General features: G+C 40.4%; 1 protein-coding gene across 1 annotated transcript; it reads left to right on the forward strand.

Annotated features, from left to right (window-relative positions):
- Nucleotides 1-96: 96 nt before the first annotated feature.
- Nucleotides 97-8,793, forward strand: RIDA (reactive intermediate imine deaminase A homolog). The gene is made up of 6 exons (XM_063171947.1): nucleotides 97-239; nucleotides 4,344-4,449; nucleotides 5,000-5,054; nucleotides 5,901-5,969; nucleotides 7,515-7,570; nucleotides 7,997-8,793. The coding sequence occupies exons 1-6, from the start codon at nucleotides 178-180 to the stop codon at nucleotides 8,057-8,059; spliced, it is 411 nt and encodes a 136-aa protein (XP_063028017.1). The 5' UTR covers nucleotides 97-177; the 3' UTR covers nucleotides 8,060-8,793.
- Nucleotides 8,794-16,191: the final 7,398 nt, after the last annotated feature.

Raw genomic sequence — 16,191 nt, forward strand, 5'->3', positions numbered from 1 at the left:
CCCCGCTACCGCGCACGCGTATTCTCCAGGCAGACACCCCACCCCCCCCGAAGGACTACATTTCCCAGAGGCCCGCGGGCGGTGGTGGGCGGGGCGTGCTCCGGCAGAACGCTAAGGGGAGGCAGTGCGGGCGGGGAGGCCTCAGCAGTTCCTGCAGCTTCGGGAGCAGCTCCTGCCATGACCTCGCTCGTGAAGAAAATAATCAGCACTGCTAAAGCCCCTGCACTGGGTCCCTACAGGTAATGCTTTAGAAAGATCTGAGAGTCTTGGAGGATAGCAAGTTGACCGTGAGCCGGCGGAGCCCTTGCAGCCAATGGTGTCCTGGGGTGCAGCAGGAACAGTGGCCAGCCGGTCGAGGGAGGTGATCCTGCCCCTGTGCTCAGCCCCAGTGAGGCCACATCTGGAGAGCCCTGTCCAGTTCTGAGCTCCTCAGTACAGGAAAGACAAGGAGCTACTGGAGAGGGTCAGCAGAGGGACACAAAGACGATGAGGGGTCTGGAGCACCTGAGGAGAGATGGGGGAGCTGTTTAGTCTGGAGAAGACTGAGAGGGGATCTCACCGACACCTATAAATTTCTCAAAGGCAAGTGCCAGAATCTTTTTCAGAATCTTTTCAGTGGTGCCCATTGACAGGACAAGGGGCAATGGCCATAAACTAGAACAGAGGAGGTTTTAGCTCAACATGAGGAAGAATTTCTTTATATTTGGAGTGTCAGAGCTGTGGCACAGGCTGCCCAGGGAGGCTGTAGCGTGTCCCTCTCTGGAGACATTCCAAACCCGGCTGGATGCGTTCCTGTGTAACCTGCTCCAGCTGCCCCTGCCTTGCCAGGGGGGTTGGACTGAATCATCTCCAGGGGACCCTTCCAACCCTAACAATGCTGTGATTTTGGGAGCGGGAAGCCTCTCAGGAGGTGCAGGAGCAGGTTTTGCTGGCGGGGTTTTGGCCGGTCCCTGGGGTCTGTCAGGCAGGACCCTGAGCAGGGCCCCTCCCCAGTAACCCCCGGGGCACCTGGAGTCCCAGAGCACGAGTGGGGCTGTGGGGCCACGGCAAACTGCAGCCGCACAGCGGGAGGGAGATAGCCCAAAAAGTTAGATTGGGAAAATAATTCTAGAATTAGTGGTAAGGAGTGAATTAAAAAAAAAAAAAAAAAAAAAAGAATGACTGCTCTCCAGAAAAAGGTGCTTGGCTAGAGACAAACATGTTGTGCAGGGAAGCTAGAGATGCTGACTATGCAGGTGATAGAGAGTGAAGGCTGAGCCCAATCCAGGGCGAGCTTGGTTGGATGGAGAATTCAATGCCTGGGAATTGAGAAGTCTTTCTTATTTTGAATAGTTATAAATGTTTTTCAGCCTAAAAACTTAACTGCTGTAAAAATATGTAAGATGCTCAGCATTTTCACAAGTATGTTGCTGTAGCAGTTTTGCATATCATTAAAATAAAAAATCCCAGTTTGAATTGGAGAAAGGCTTCTCTTTGCAATTTGGATATGAAAAAATGTTCAGTCAGTATAGTAGATTGTCATAGCTAAAGTACTAAAGGGTTTTTACCAGGATATTTTCTAAGAATTTCTAATTCTATATTCAGGCTTTGTGTTCACAATAGCATCTTTGTGCCTTCCAGGTGCATTTTTTGTCTCCATTACTTTGTGTCCTAAGCTTTCTAAGCTTCAGACTTCTTATAGGCATTATAAAGATGGAAAAATACAAAGTGTAGAAGCAGAGAGACATGACATGAAGGTTAACTTCTGTAAACAATAAACTGTTGGTGGATGGCAGCCAGGGGCCTGGCATTGCTTGGCATCAGGAGAACATCTGAGACATGGGAATGCAACAATTCTTTGTCTGCATGTCCACACCACTGTCCCAGACTTCAACATGGCTTTCAACTCCAAAATGTTGTGCTTATTGGGAGTTTTTGATGAAATACTGCTTATTGTGCAGCCTGTTAAATGTATGATGGGTCTAACATCAATAAGTTTATCACTAACTTAGTTTATCAGATTTTAGTAAACTTGTCAAAGTCCAGAGAGCAGAAGTTGCACAAGAAATAACTGCCACATCTCTGCAGTGTGGTCTGAGCTTGGTTACACAGAAATGAAGGATTGGGATGAATGAACTGCATTCCTGGTTCTGCTACAGCCCTTCAATATGCTTTTTGGTGACCTATTTTTACTGTATTTTTCTATTTCCTTTACTGCATCCATTTGCCAGTACCTTGAGATGGGTAGGTAGATGTGTAAAAAGACACATATGTGTATGGATCTATATATCTCATTAATGTTATTAACCTTTTAAAGGATACTGTTCTTGTATTAATCCACAGTCATTTGTGTAAAGATCTGATTAACAGAGCATGGTTCCTAACACCATCTCTCTGGCAGACAGTGTTGTTCCAAGGTCACAGTGTCTGCCCAGTTATGCATTCAGGCTCACTGAAACGTGACTGACTTCAGACACACATCACATCCCTGCTGATTAATGAGTAGCTATGACTGGCCCTAGCTGCAAGGTGCATCTGCAGTTAAGAATTGATTGGGGTTTGTGGAGTTGAAGTTTCCCTTAGCTGCACTTGTACATTTGAGTGCAGTGCAGGTGTACTCCCTGGCTGGTAAATTGTTCCTAGCCTCAGTGAATGGAGGATTCCCTGGTGAGCACACCAAGAGGAGGAAGCTGAGCAGACCCAATAAGGCTGCTGCAGATGTTTGTCTGGCAGTGGTATCAGAAGGCTTCAGCTTGTTCTTTCCCAAGTTATTCATGATTTAGAACTCTCAGAAGGTCACTGTTGAGATAAATATTTCACTGTCATTTGCTCTGTGATAAACAGTACAAGACAATCTCTTTCAGTGGAGAGCCCATACCTTCTTGTTGCACAGTTCCCTGTGGAAACACAAACAGAAAGTTGTGCTCTGAGGGCCTCCCTCCACAGCAGCAGTAGTAGCAAAGAAAACTAAAGAAACCTATGTCTACATGCACACATTTCTATCAACAAGACTGTGTCAGCTAGAAAACCATTCACTGGTTTCTCTTCTTTGTATGGTGTAGTTTTGTGATTTACTCCGGTTTTGTTAGTTGATGACAGAAAAAATAATTCCCATGTAAGACAGTTTACCATATCTGACAAAGTTACTGGCTATTTTTTCCCCTCATGAAATTCAGGAGAATGTAGGGCAGGTGTAACAAAAAAGATGGGAAGTTCAGACTGCCTAACCCTGATCATTTGACTGAGTCCCTAGATGAGGTTAGTACCTTGTGAGGTGAATGCATTCAGACAATCCAACTGAGTGAATCTCAGAGAGATGTGCTGAAAATGTTCTCTGAATATGTCCCTCTTTTTCCATCAACATTAAAGGGAAGCAAACCTCCTATTTCAGATACTTCAGGGAGGTGCCTAACTCTAGTTTGTGTAGCTTGAGAGAGTTGTTGAATGGCCAAAACATTGCATTTTCTTGTGGAATGAGAAGAGATATAACAAACAGTATTGACATGCCACAAGCACTTGCAAAAGAATCTTTCTATAATTTCTTTGCAAAATATTTTCAATTATTGGTTGAAGATAATTAAGTTGTGTCACTTGCATAATGTTTGCTAGGTAGTTTAAATCTTTGCTTTCAACTTTTAACCTCTTTGTAGTAGAGATATTAATAGTTGCTGACTCAACTTCAGCAAAAGCACACTTGACATTTTTATATAAATGTTTTGCAAATAGCTTGAATTTTGCATTCTTCTGAATTAACTCAGCAAAGAAGTCACTCAGGTTATTTGGTGAGAGGAGAGTGGTGATTGTTCTAGGAATGGAGTGATCAAGGTGTTTTGCTGACTGGCCAAATTCATTACTCTGGAGGAATACTGCCAGAGAATCAGGGTGCAGGGTCACCTCACAGCTGTAACTCATTTTCATAGTGCCTGTTTAAGAAGAAAAATTTTAAATATCTTTTGACTTTCCTTTTTTTTTTTTTTTTTCTCCATTGCTCTGCAGCTGAGTTGTGGTTGAAAGACATTGTCTGCTTCTCAGACAGGGATGCAGCATTTATCTGGGCAGGTGCAAAAAATGTTTTTATTTACTCTGCCTTCCCTCTGTGCTATTTGCTGTGGGGAACCTGTAGCTCAGTTTAGTGTTGTGTTACTGCATTTACACCTTGTGCCTTTGCAAGAAACAGGGTTTATCTCCTCGAGGGCAGAGCTTAGATGGTGTAATCCCAGCTCTTCAAAAGCATAAGCAGATTGATGTGTGACTGCATGTGCAAAACCTTAGTCTTCTTCCTGATACATTATAAAGTACTGTAGAAAATTTGAAATGTTTTTGTGGGGGGAACATTAGACCTAAAATGGCACTTGTGCTTTCAGCCAAGCCGTGCTGGTGGACCGGACAATGTACATTGCAGGGCAGATCGGGCTGGAGCCTTCCACTGGGCAGCTGGTCTCTGGAGGGGCAAAGGAGGAAGCCAAGCAGGTAAGAAGTCTTCCAGCAATGAACTTGTAATGGAGTTGCCATGTGTCTCATTAAAGGTGGAATTGTGAAAAATTGAGGAGGATCGAGAGCACATCACATTGTCCAGATGGGGGAAAAGCAGGAGGAAATCATTCCCTCTTAACTAATGCTGTCATTTTTCCAACAACTTGGAAAACACAAAGGTCGGGGTGGAAATCTGTTTCATGTAGGAAGGTATGAAAGAATCAGTGTTTGAAGCAAAGGTTCACACCCCAATAAAAACCCTGGCTTGAGTCAGGCAAAGTTTTACTCCCCCAGCAGCAAAGAGGTGGAGTGAGATAATAGGATGAGATGGAGCTGCATCATGTATTTACATCTAATGAGTGGATGGTTTAATATTTATTAGATGCTCCTTCCTATTAATTTTTATTTAAGTTAGCCTTTTTTTGACAGTTGAGGTTCTGGTGGTTGAACAGTAAAACTTCAGCCAAGGCACAAGTTATATTTACATACTTACATAAATATAACCCAGCTGATAAGCTAAAAGGTTTTTGTTTCATGTTTTCTTTAGGCTCTAAAAAACATGGGAGAAATCCTGAAAGCTGCAGGCTGTGACTATGGCAATGGTAAGTGCTGCTATGACTCTGGCAAACAGGTGGTTGTTTTTACCTGAATTAAAATATTAAAGAATCAAGTGACCTTTAAAAAAAAAAAAAAGAAAAAAGCTATTTGCTGAACATTGAATTGTTACCAATAGCTGGGAGAAACAAAAATTGTGAATTTAGGTTAAAAAATAAAAGAAATGAATCTACATGGAAGTCTTTGCAATGGGTATCAATGGTACACTGTCTTTCACCAAAAACTTCTGGCAATGGTACTAATGTTTTAATTCCAGCTGGGGGAGCTCGGGTACAGACAATGTTTCAGTGACTACAGACATTTTAAGCATCCTAGGCTTTGCTCCAGGTGAAAGCAGGTTTGTATCTGTGCTGTTAGTATTCTAGACACTGTTTTTGGGGGGAGGATTCTGCTGGTGAAGCCACACCAGGATTAATGCTGGGTTAGGCAGTCCTGGGAAAAATTCTAGCACAGAGTATATTTTCAGACCTTCCATGAACTTTTTTTTCTGGCAGCAGATATTATTATATATAAGTTATTGCCAGCAGCTGGCTTATAACACCTGTTTTATTTGATCTGCTTATCAGTTCAGTGCCTCTTGGGAGAATTTGGCTTTTTCAGAGCTAGTCAGGAATGGTTTAATTCCCTAAAGTTTTATTACATACTACGTGCTCAGATTTTTTTAGCTGGTTCCCTAGGTTGTAGCTCTAATGGTCAATATCTGCAAAACTTTTCAAAATGTTTAGAATACTTGAGAGAAATGTATAAAATAAAAGCAAGAAATGCACTAAAGTTTTTCAATTTTTTTTATGCAAGTCAGAGGTCTAAAATAACTGCACTTACGTAATTTCTAGTTGTGAAGACCACAGTTTTGATGGCAGACATGAAGGACTACAATGATATCAATGATGTTTACAAACAATGTAAGTAGATATTTTAGTTGTGTTTTACCATTGTGGCTTGTGGAACAAATTATGTTCATGGTAGTCAAAGTGTTTTAATGACTCAGATGATGTAGTTCCATATTTTTTGAAATTCCTGTAGAAATTTTTTTAAAAATTTCAAGTATCAGATCAAGCAGTGCCTAATTTCATGTGGATTTGTGTTCTACCATCTCACTAACTCACTGTCCTGTGAAGATCAGCTCCTGCTATCCCTACAAGTTGATATTTTTTGCCTCTTACCTTGCTTGATGTTCTGCTGTCCTGGCTGTAATTCTACTGTAGGCAGCCTCCAGTGCTGAATTTCAGATTTTATATCTCCATTTCTTTAAAGTCTGTATCTCTGAACAATTTGAGGGCCATTGTTATGGGACAGGGCTCGTTCTTTATACAAGGATGAGCCATGCTACTCCCCTTGAAGGAAAAAAGAGAACAGTGCTTGGTCAGCAAAAGTGAATGTAGACTGAAATAGGTGATTCCAAGGAGCCATGTTGTGCAGAATAATTGGGGACAATTTGCATGAGCTCCTTATTTATGTAGCTTTGGCTTTTAATTAGATAGCAGCATCTGGTCTTGAATGAAGTCTCATTGAGAAGCAAGTAACACAGTCTCCTACTTGTCAAAATGTACTGGGGGTGTGAGTGCTTAAGCAGGGTAAAACCAGACCAGCTGCATGCTTAGTTACTTGTGACCTCCAGCTGGAGTTTGAGCAAACAGTTGCTGCTGTTCTCTCATGGTGAGTTATTGCCTCAATGCAGGACCCCAACACTTCCATTATTAACAGTTTTGTGATTACTGTCACTGGTAAAACTTTGACTTCATTATGCAAATTTCTTGAAAGTGTTCAGTCAGGCTGGACAGGACTTTGAGCAATCTGATACAGTGAAAGATGTTCTTGGCTGTGGCATGGTGGTGAATTGGACTATGTGGTCTTTAAAGATTCCTTCCAACCTGAACTATTCTCATATTCTGTAAATCCAGCTCTTATATCTTTACCAGTACCCTTCCCCATGCCTTACCCCTGTTCTAATATCTGTGTTTGTCAGGTCTAAATAGGCCTATTTTTCCTCTGTTTGTCTTTGATATGAGTAAGGTTGGACTCCTGGTGACTTCCTGTGAATCTGGGATCTTTGCTCATGACTCTTTTGGCAGAGCCCTGTTTCTCTCTCCTGCTCCTTCTGTGAAAGAGCCATCTCCCACTCCCTGGTGTTTGAAACTGGATGATCACCATTCTGATTTAATCATCCTTTGCAGCCAAGTTGGTGTGAAGGCCCTGCAGTGTCAGGTTATCATTGGCCACCAGGTCACAACTGCAGCTGACTGCTGGGGGATGAGTGGTGGCTTGCTGAGATTGAGAGCAGTCAGTCACTAAAACAAAAAAAAAAAAAACAAAACAAGGCTGGCATAGAAGTCTTGTGGCCTTGAACCTGAAACTGTTCCAATGATTTCATTTTATACAGATTACTTTGAACTCTGTTTTATCAAGCCAAGGTTAGTGATTGCTGGATGTTTCTGTTTAAATTGCAGTTTTCAAGGCAAACTTCCCAGCCAGAGCAGCTTATCAAGTTGCTGCTTTGCCCAAAGTAAGTGTCACTTTTCTATCTACAAAAAACCCCAACATTTTCTGAAATACTACTGAAGCATTCTGACAGCTTTTCGAATTCTGAAATAGCTTTGATTGCAATTATTTCAATAAAGACTCTTAATTAGTTTCTTTTCTAAGTATACCATTGTTATTCCCACACATTGTCAGAGATCTGCATGTGAGATACATATTTCTTTATGGTGGAAGATAGATAAAACATTAGAAATAAGGGGTTATGATACTTGAGTAAGCATAAATTGAATTTACAACATACTGAACATTGCTAAATCAATAATACAACTGTCAGAAATATAATCTCTCTCAAATGTCACTCTGTTTTTTATGAAGTTGTGTTGTTCATCCAATTGCTTCATAAAATAGATACATTAAATTCCTAATATGTTTCTTCATTGTTTTGTCACAGGGGGCCAGAGTTGAGATTGAAGCTATTGCCATTCAGGGACCTCTCCAAGATGCTTCAGCATGACTATAAATAGAGACTGGATATCTTACAATGGCAGTTTTAGATTGAGTTAATACTTCTCCCTTATATCTAATTCCTACAGCTGACTAACAGCGGTTACACACAGCTGAAATCAGTAAACTTACTGAGGAAAGGTGCTTCCTTCAGCACTCACAGTGAGTTCTGTACTGACAAACTCTGAAAGTGCCTGAGTCCTGCTAAAATCAGCTGAGCCAGATTGCAGGACAGGATCTGCCCTTTGTGGGGGTGACTGGATATTCAGGTATTAAGGTACATACCTGGGTGAATGTATTTGAGCTACACTATGGGTGATATGGACATGGAAAACTATACTGATTTGTAATTGTAGGTCTTTAGTAAAAATTTTAAATTTAAAAAGTGACAGAAATGAGGAAACAGAACACATGAATTGCTTAGCATACACTTCAGAGGAATTTTACTTTATTTGCTTCTGAATTTTCTTAACCTCTTTCTTTACATAATAGATGACTGTTGGGACTCAGATTTTTTTTTTCATATGTAAGCAACTGCTTAACAAAGACAATAATAATTTCAGAAAGAAGAAAATTATGATTTTCTGAAGTGGTACCTTTATAAATCAGATAGATATTAATATCTACATGTAACCTTTCTCATGATCTTTTTATAGCGATTCAACTTTGACTGTTTTGATTTTAAAAAACCAATAAAAATTAAAGAATGTTTGATGAGAATAAAATAAAATTGCAACTGCAAAATGTACTTGTCTATTATGGGAACAAACTTTTCTTTTCCTGATTGTGGTTTTATACTCCATTACAAAAAAAGTCTCCAGCTTGCTTATTCAATAACAAATTTGAACCAAGAGAATAGGCTTATTATCTACATCCTAATAGCTAAGGATTAAATTCTCCAGGACAGGAAGTTTTCAGCTACCATCATTACAGTTCTTGTAATTTTTTCCTCTGCCATTAAGGTCAGAAGCATTGATTTGATGGGGTGATTAAGCAATATTGAGAAATCCAACTGGTGATGCCAGTAACTTATCCCATCCCTCTGTATTGATCTTCTGTCAAGTAGAAATAGATACTGTGAGAACAGTCAGCCCTACTTACCAGTCCTAGATTTGATGTGAAACAGCCATTCCCCATTTTCACTGAGCTTATAAATTGTACCATTATAGAAAAAAGATTCTTATTGAGGTTTTCACAGCAAATATATGCAGCTATAAGGATTTTTTATAGAATTACCTTGCTTTCTCTGGGAGATAATTATTTTTATTAGAAGCAAGATAATGCCTTTGTTATTTCAAACAGCAGACTTCCAAACAGCCTTTGAAAAATGCCTGACTTTTCTCTAAATAAACTTCCTATGCATGAACTTTTTGTTGCTGATCTTGTTCTGTCTCCTTGGCTGTACTAATAAGGCATCTTATGCTCTGTAGCTCTGATTCCATAAGCAATCCCACCTAAGAAAACACATGCTCAGAAGTGTTAGGAAGGAGTTAGTACTAACTAATATGGCTATGACTTCCTAGGAAACACAAAGCAGATGTTCCTTCATTTTGTTAATTAATAATAATTAAAAATAATGTAATTGAATGGAGTTACATTTAAACTTTTAAATGGAGTTCAATTCCTAATTTATATTAGGTTTCTCTGTTACATCTTTGTTTAGGTGTAATTACTTGGTTGGGATCTGTTTCACTGATTCGTAGGAGATTCAGTTCAAGTTCACTGTAAATGAGCTGATTTCAATTGTTTTGAGCATGAGCTGTGTTCAGCCTTTTATAACCCCGTGGTTTATCCCTCCTCACTGCTCGCTGCCTTCCCCCTGTGCCCGCCTGGAACCCAGCGCTAGGTGGCAGTTGCGGTGTTCTGGTGGCGTGCCGAGTTGAGCATTGGCCGGTCAGAGTCCATCCCAGCCCTCCTTGGGTGGCAGGAGAGTGAATGCACCGCTGCTCTGCACAGTGGGGGACAGTCGGAGACTGATATGTAAATGAAACACCTGGAAAAGTTCCATGCTGGATGCAGCTAACAAGGCAGAACATACTGCTTCCATTAAGTGTTTGTATCAGTAAGGTGCATTCTGCAAAAACTCAGGAACAGAAATTCCCTTTTAGCTTTATGATTCTTCAGATGAGGATAGCTGTAGTTTTTCAAGCCTTTCAAGACAATTTCTTGATATGTATTCTTCTGATACAGGAAGTTTAGAATAACTGAAATAAACTCTCTTATTTACAGCTCTGACATAGTAGTTTTCAAAATAAAAAATCAGCCTTCCACAGAGAAGTGTAAAACATTTATTTTATTTAAGCAGAGTTATGTTATTTGATTCTGTTCTTTAAAACAAAAAGGCCAACACCCATGATTCCCCAATATGAAAAGCCTATCTCCTAGGTCTTAATTTGCAAACTAAGTACATAGACATTTAACAAATCCAGTTTTAAATAGAGATATGTTAAAAGACAGGGGTTTTTTTTTCCTTTGGTAGATTGAGCTGCATGCAAAATACAAAGTTGCAATTCATCTTGTATTGTCCTGATTTCAGCATTTAAAATGTGTTTCTATCACATGTAACTAAAAAAACACAGCAAAACACCTCTTTCTGTGAAAGTTAAGCAATGTATAAAGTACTGAAATGTGTATGTTCTACCAAGTGTTTCTTTTAGTAAGACTCTTTCTTCTTTAAGTGATTATATTCTCTACAGGTTAAATAATGCAAAAAATAAATTTCAGTACCTAGTTTTAATGAACCTGTGTTCTCTTAAACCACATAAACTGCCCCAATCTTCTTCTACCAGCACTTTCTCTTGCTGCAGTGTTTACCTAAAAGCAGTTCTTCATTGAGTGAAAGAGCCAAGCCCAGCCAGCCAGATGTGCTGGGATCTTCTGAGACCCTACAGTGTGTGTATGTGTCTGCACAGAGCTGGCAGGGTGCAAATTTAACCTCTTCTAGGGCTGTTTATTGGTAACTAGAAAAAAATTTTTACCAGAACTTTCTTGTTAGCTTGGAAAATAAGTATGTTCTTTCTAGTGCACTGCCTAGCACTCCCTTCAGTGAGGAATGGTTACTTCTACCTTGGATGAAGTTGAGGACTGAAGATCGTTTAGCTTTTGATAAAATACAAAACAATCCTCAAAAATGCTTGACTGTATTTTAAAAAAAACCAACATGTTGCTTAAGATCTGGAGGTGTATCATATAAACACAAATATTGCAGCAAATCCTCCTTTTCCCAGCTTTTAACATGAGAAAGCTCTTTGATAGACAAATTTCTGCTCCTTGCAACCTCTGAGTAGTCCCAGGTATGCAGGGGCAAGTAACTGCAGGCAGTGGCTCTTTATCCATAGTACATGCTTTGGTAGCTCCCAGAGCATGAATACCAGATCTCAATGAAATTTGCATGGCAGGGATGTCTTATTTCTCAGGGCAGGAGTGTTCAACATATTTCTAGCAAGCACATTTTGATAATTTAGGTGATTTAACTTTTCATATTTAACATAGTATCAAGCATACTTCCTCTTTAGGAGAGGAAAAAGAGAATTCACCTGTTGTGATTATAGACTTTGTAAGGATGAAGATGATTGAGAAATACTGCTACTGTTTAGTCATAAACTGGTTTATATTCCTCTTGTTTTCATCTGCATTGCTTAATGGCCTGAAGAAGCTGAACTGTGAAGAACATACACAGTCACCGGTCATCCATGTTACAACGGTGGTAGAAAGAGTGACTCTGAGGTGAGCAGGTCATTTTGACTCCCTTGTATCTTTCAATTTTATTTCCAAGTGCAGTCTCCTCTGTTGCTATGAATACTACTGATCTCTGTCACAGAACTCTTGTTGGTTTATGCTTAAAAATAGTTTCATGCTTGCCAGACTGCAGTTCATGATCTTGCCTGTTGTCAGCCTGTCTCTGCCGATTTCATCTCCTGTGTTTTGGAGTGGGGCTGTGCTAGTACATGTGCTGGTGGCTGAACTGAATTCCCAGCTCACAGGAGGAAATCAGCTGAGGATGGAAGTGCTTGGGGCATCCTGGAACATGGCTGTAGACCCAGCCCAGTCCCATATCACTTTGGGGTGTTCTCATTCTGCCCAATACCTGTTCCCCAACTCCTGAAAGTGCATGGTGTTGTTTTTCACAGGATGGTTTGAGTATGTGGATAAAAACATTGACTACTTCTGTTTGTATTTTTGATGCTCCCTTTAATGTCAATAGATGTTTTAAATAGACCTAGCAGCTTGTTTTAGCTTCTCTGTTACAGAAGGCCAGAAAAGCTAAAAAATAATTAAAAGTGACATCCACCTAGGAAAAATTCCCTAAAAAATGTATGCATTTGGCTTTTAAAAGTTTGTGGTGTTACGTAGAGGAAGTTGACATTAAATGAAACTGTCAAGTTCATAATAATGCTGCTAAGGAGAAAACCTTAGATTTAGTAATACAGCCAACAACTATCAGTTTATACAAAAGGTTAATAGGCCAAGGATATCAATTAGATTATTTAATACAATTCAGAGTCAGCTGGAGTCAGATGTGTGCATGCACTATGAAATTATCTCTTAGAGGGGATTTGTATAATTTGCTGGTGACAGTTAGGATTTTTGTTAAGTCCTATTATACAATAAAGCTATTAAAAGAGCAATATTGTGCTTGCCATTTTTAGGTAAGTGACCATTTCTCCATGTCCTACATCCTTATGCCAGAGATCTTGTAAACACAGTCCCCAGCAATGTATTAGATCGAGTCCCTTTGCACAGGACATAGCCTCAAGCTGTGCCAGCAGAGGTTCAGGTTGAACATCAAGAGGAATTTCTTCACAAAAAGGGTTTTTGGAATGGGCTGCCCAGGGCGATGGTGGAGTCACCATCCCTGGATGAGAAATGACTGGATGTGGCACTTACTGCCATGGTCTAGTTGACAAGGTGGTCTTCAGTCAACATTTGGACTAAAGTAACTTAGAGTTGTTTCCCAACCTAATTGATTCTGTGATCCTGCAACATTCAGCACCAGAACAAATTTCTACTCTTTATCTGACCCAAAACACAAATCCTATCTAGGGCCTGTTTCACAGGAAATTTGTCTGAAAGTATTGCCATTCAGCTTCATCTCCAAATTATTATTTAGCATTTTGGAAAACAACCCAGACAGTCCCTGATAGAATAGAGAAATATAATAGATAACCTTTTCTTTGGGAACAGGCTTATATTTGTCTCTTAGACAGGTTTGTATTTTCTCTCTCAGAAGTCCATTTTAGAAGCCACAAATGCATATCAGGAGAGCTACACAGCTAAAGACAGGTTATTATTGGCCATTAATGTTAACAGCTGTGAAGTTATCTTCTAGGATTTATATGACTAAAACATCCCATTCAATTAAAAATGCCCCCTGTATTGTACTACAATCCCTTCAAAAAATTTGAATTTAAAAATGGGGAGTGAGCAGCACACAGCTGGGTCGTGGACACTGCACTCTCTTATCTTCTATTTTCTGGAAAACTGCCCTCTGCATTTAGTTAGAGCTTGGCAAATTTCCTCTCCCAGTCCTCTACGAGCTGTACATTTCAGCAGCTGCCTGCATTGGTAGTCCAGGCACTCAGAGGACGTGCCTCCATACAATAATTGAAGAGAAAAAAGCTACACTCTATTTTTCATGCTATATAATGTTGGTTGAAGGTTTCAACAATTTGAAGCCAGTTAATCTGAACCTGGGAAAAGCTCCTAATTGAAAAAGGAGTGATCATACTGCTGTTGAAAAGGCATGCTGGTGTGTATAGAAGGCACTCTGTGGCAGGGAGATGAAAGTTTGAGTATTTCAAAAACTTGAAGCCCTGGCAGCTTGACTTCAAAAACTCTGTATTATATAAAACTTTTTCTGATGCCTTCTATTCATGTGTCTGTAGCTTGTGGTTCAATCCATAAAAGCCTTTATATTTTCTCAGCCCAATAAAATTTAAAAATATTCATGTGAACAGAAGAGCAGGCCCAAGAAGAGGACGTTCATTGAGACATAACTTCTATTCCTTGCTATTAGCTGTCTCTGAAACACATGGAGAAAATTAATTTAGCAATTAATGGAAAGTATAACTTGATATTCACTAAATCTGACAGGAACTCAAAGTGAAAGTTCCCTGGAAGTATCACAGGATGGAGGGATATCTGCTCTTCTCCCAGATCTGTAAGAATGTTCTGTATGGATCTAAAAGCAACCAGTGGTTCTGCTTCCTCTTCTGCCATCCCATCATACACAGTTGCGGTCCCTGTCACAGACATTAACATCACCTCTGTGAGTCACTGCTACAGTCTCTTCTCCTCCTCACCCTGCTGCCTTTTCTCTTAACAACTTTTGAAATCACTACATCCTTCCAGTCAGATTTGGCACAGAGGCAGGCATTTCATGGATAGTCCTAAGCAAGGACAAGAGACAAAGGGCACAAATTTAAGTGCCTTTTTAAATACAAGATTATTTTTTTCTTTTACTGTAAGGACAGTTAAGTTACAGAAATAGGCTGCACACAATTTGGGTTTTAAAAGTTTGTGGTGTTGCCTACAGCAAGTTGATATTAAATGAAACTGACAAGTTCATAAGAATGCTGCTAAGGAGAAAACCTTAGATTTAGCAATACAGCCAAGAACTATTCCACCCCTGGGGATTCAAAACCCAGCAGGACAACCTGTTCCTGCTTGAGCAGGACTAGACAAGCTCCAGAGGTATTTTTCTACCTCAGCTATTCCATGACAAAGTATGGCTGAGGAACTGTGTCCAGCCCCTGAAGCTACTGTTGGCCATCAGCAGCTGAGAAGCTCTGGGGCTCACTCGATGGCTAAAAGGCAGTGCCCCAGGGGGTGACTGGCTGAAATCACAGTGTCTGGCCATCCCACCTCAAAGTACTCCTTCCCCAGCTAGGAGACTCAGCAAGGGTAGGGAACATGAGAATGTGGGACTACCTCACACTGAGCTGTGGTGTTCCAAGAGGGAGGGTAAGGAACACAGGAAAGGTGGGAAATTTTGCCTGGGAATGAAGATGACCAACAAAAGACATCCAACTGCAGTGATTCTCTGTGAATAAGATTTTTAATAGAACATGAAAAAGCCAAGTCCCTTTAATGGTTTCAAATTCAACACTTAGTATGTTACTGAACGTTCCCTCATTCTTAGGTGGACATCAGCTACCTTTAGAGCCCTATTTTTAATTTTTTTTTGAACTAGGATCAGCTTGTATCCTCTTAGTCATACCCTACTAGAGACAAAGATGTGAATGTTTTTGATGTCTCTCAAAGTAAGAATTTTTCCATTCCCTTAAGCAGTCTTGCTTTCCTGCCCAGAATCTTGCTTTATTTCTCCAATATCCTTTCAAGATGGAAGAATTGCTCCCTTACACAACAGAACCCCAGGTTTAAATGATCAGTATTCCCTTCTTAGCATTGTTTGCTCCTCTTGCCTGCAGCTGTTCTCTGAGCTGGGTCAGTGCACTCCCATCATCTGAAATGCATTACAGACAGAGAAGTAGGGCTGCTCTTTCTGCTCCCTTACAAAACTGTTGGGGAGAATACTGTCAAAGCAGGCAAATGCAGGAAGAATTTCAATAAAGCAATAAATTTCATCACTGGGTGAAATTTCTAGTAATGTTCAAGACCAAGTTGGGTGGAACTCTGACCAACCTGATCTAATGGGTGGCATCCCTGCCTATGGGAGGAGGGCTGAAACCAGGTGATCTTTAAGGTCCATTCCAATCCAAGCCTTTCTATGATTCTCTAACTCTTCAGGAGCAGGAAGATGTTCTTTGAGGTTTCCTAGAACAAGTTAAGTGCTTTGCTGAATTCATAGCACAGAGAGATGATTCTTTGCAAAAGCATAGGAGCTTTTATCAAAGAATATAATTTCCTTTAGCCCTCTGGCAGGAGCATTAGTAGCAGTGCAACAGCTGGCTTGCCCTAAGGCTGTGACACATGCCAGCATTGGGAAGGAACCAAAGAGTGCTCACCCCAGGTGCAAGGGGCTCCTTTGGAAGTCATGAAAGACACTGGTGTAAGATATCTGCCACCCTTTCTGCTGAAGCTGTTCTCCTCTGAATTACAGAAATACCTGCTAGCCCAGAGAGATTTTGAGCATGACCAAGTACAACAGTGATTAGGGGGAAGGGGAGAAGGAGAAGGTGA

This window comes from Melospiza melodia, chromosome 1 (genome assembly GCF_035770615.1).
Source record: "Melospiza melodia melodia isolate bMelMel2 chromosome 1, bMelMel2.pri, whole genome shotgun sequence".
Taxonomy (NCBI): domain Eukaryota; kingdom Metazoa; phylum Chordata; class Aves; order Passeriformes; family Passerellidae; genus Melospiza; species Melospiza melodia.

What these genes read in the sequence shown, in the direction of transcription:
- RIDA (XM_063171947.1), top strand. Translation starts at nt 178, where the DNA reads ATGACCTCGCTCGTGAAGAAAATAATCAGCACTGCTAAAGCCCCTGCA. An exon ending in CAAAGGAGGAAGCCAAGCAG is followed by an intron (nt 4,450 to 4,999) that starts GTAAGAAGTCTT and finishes TGTTTTCTTTAG; the next exon opens with GCTCTAAAAAACATGGGAGA. An exon ending in AAGTTGCTGCTTTGCCCAAA is followed by an intron (nt 7,571 to 7,996) that starts GTAAGTGTCACT and finishes GTTTTGTCACAG; the next exon opens with GGGGCCAGAGTTGAGATTGA.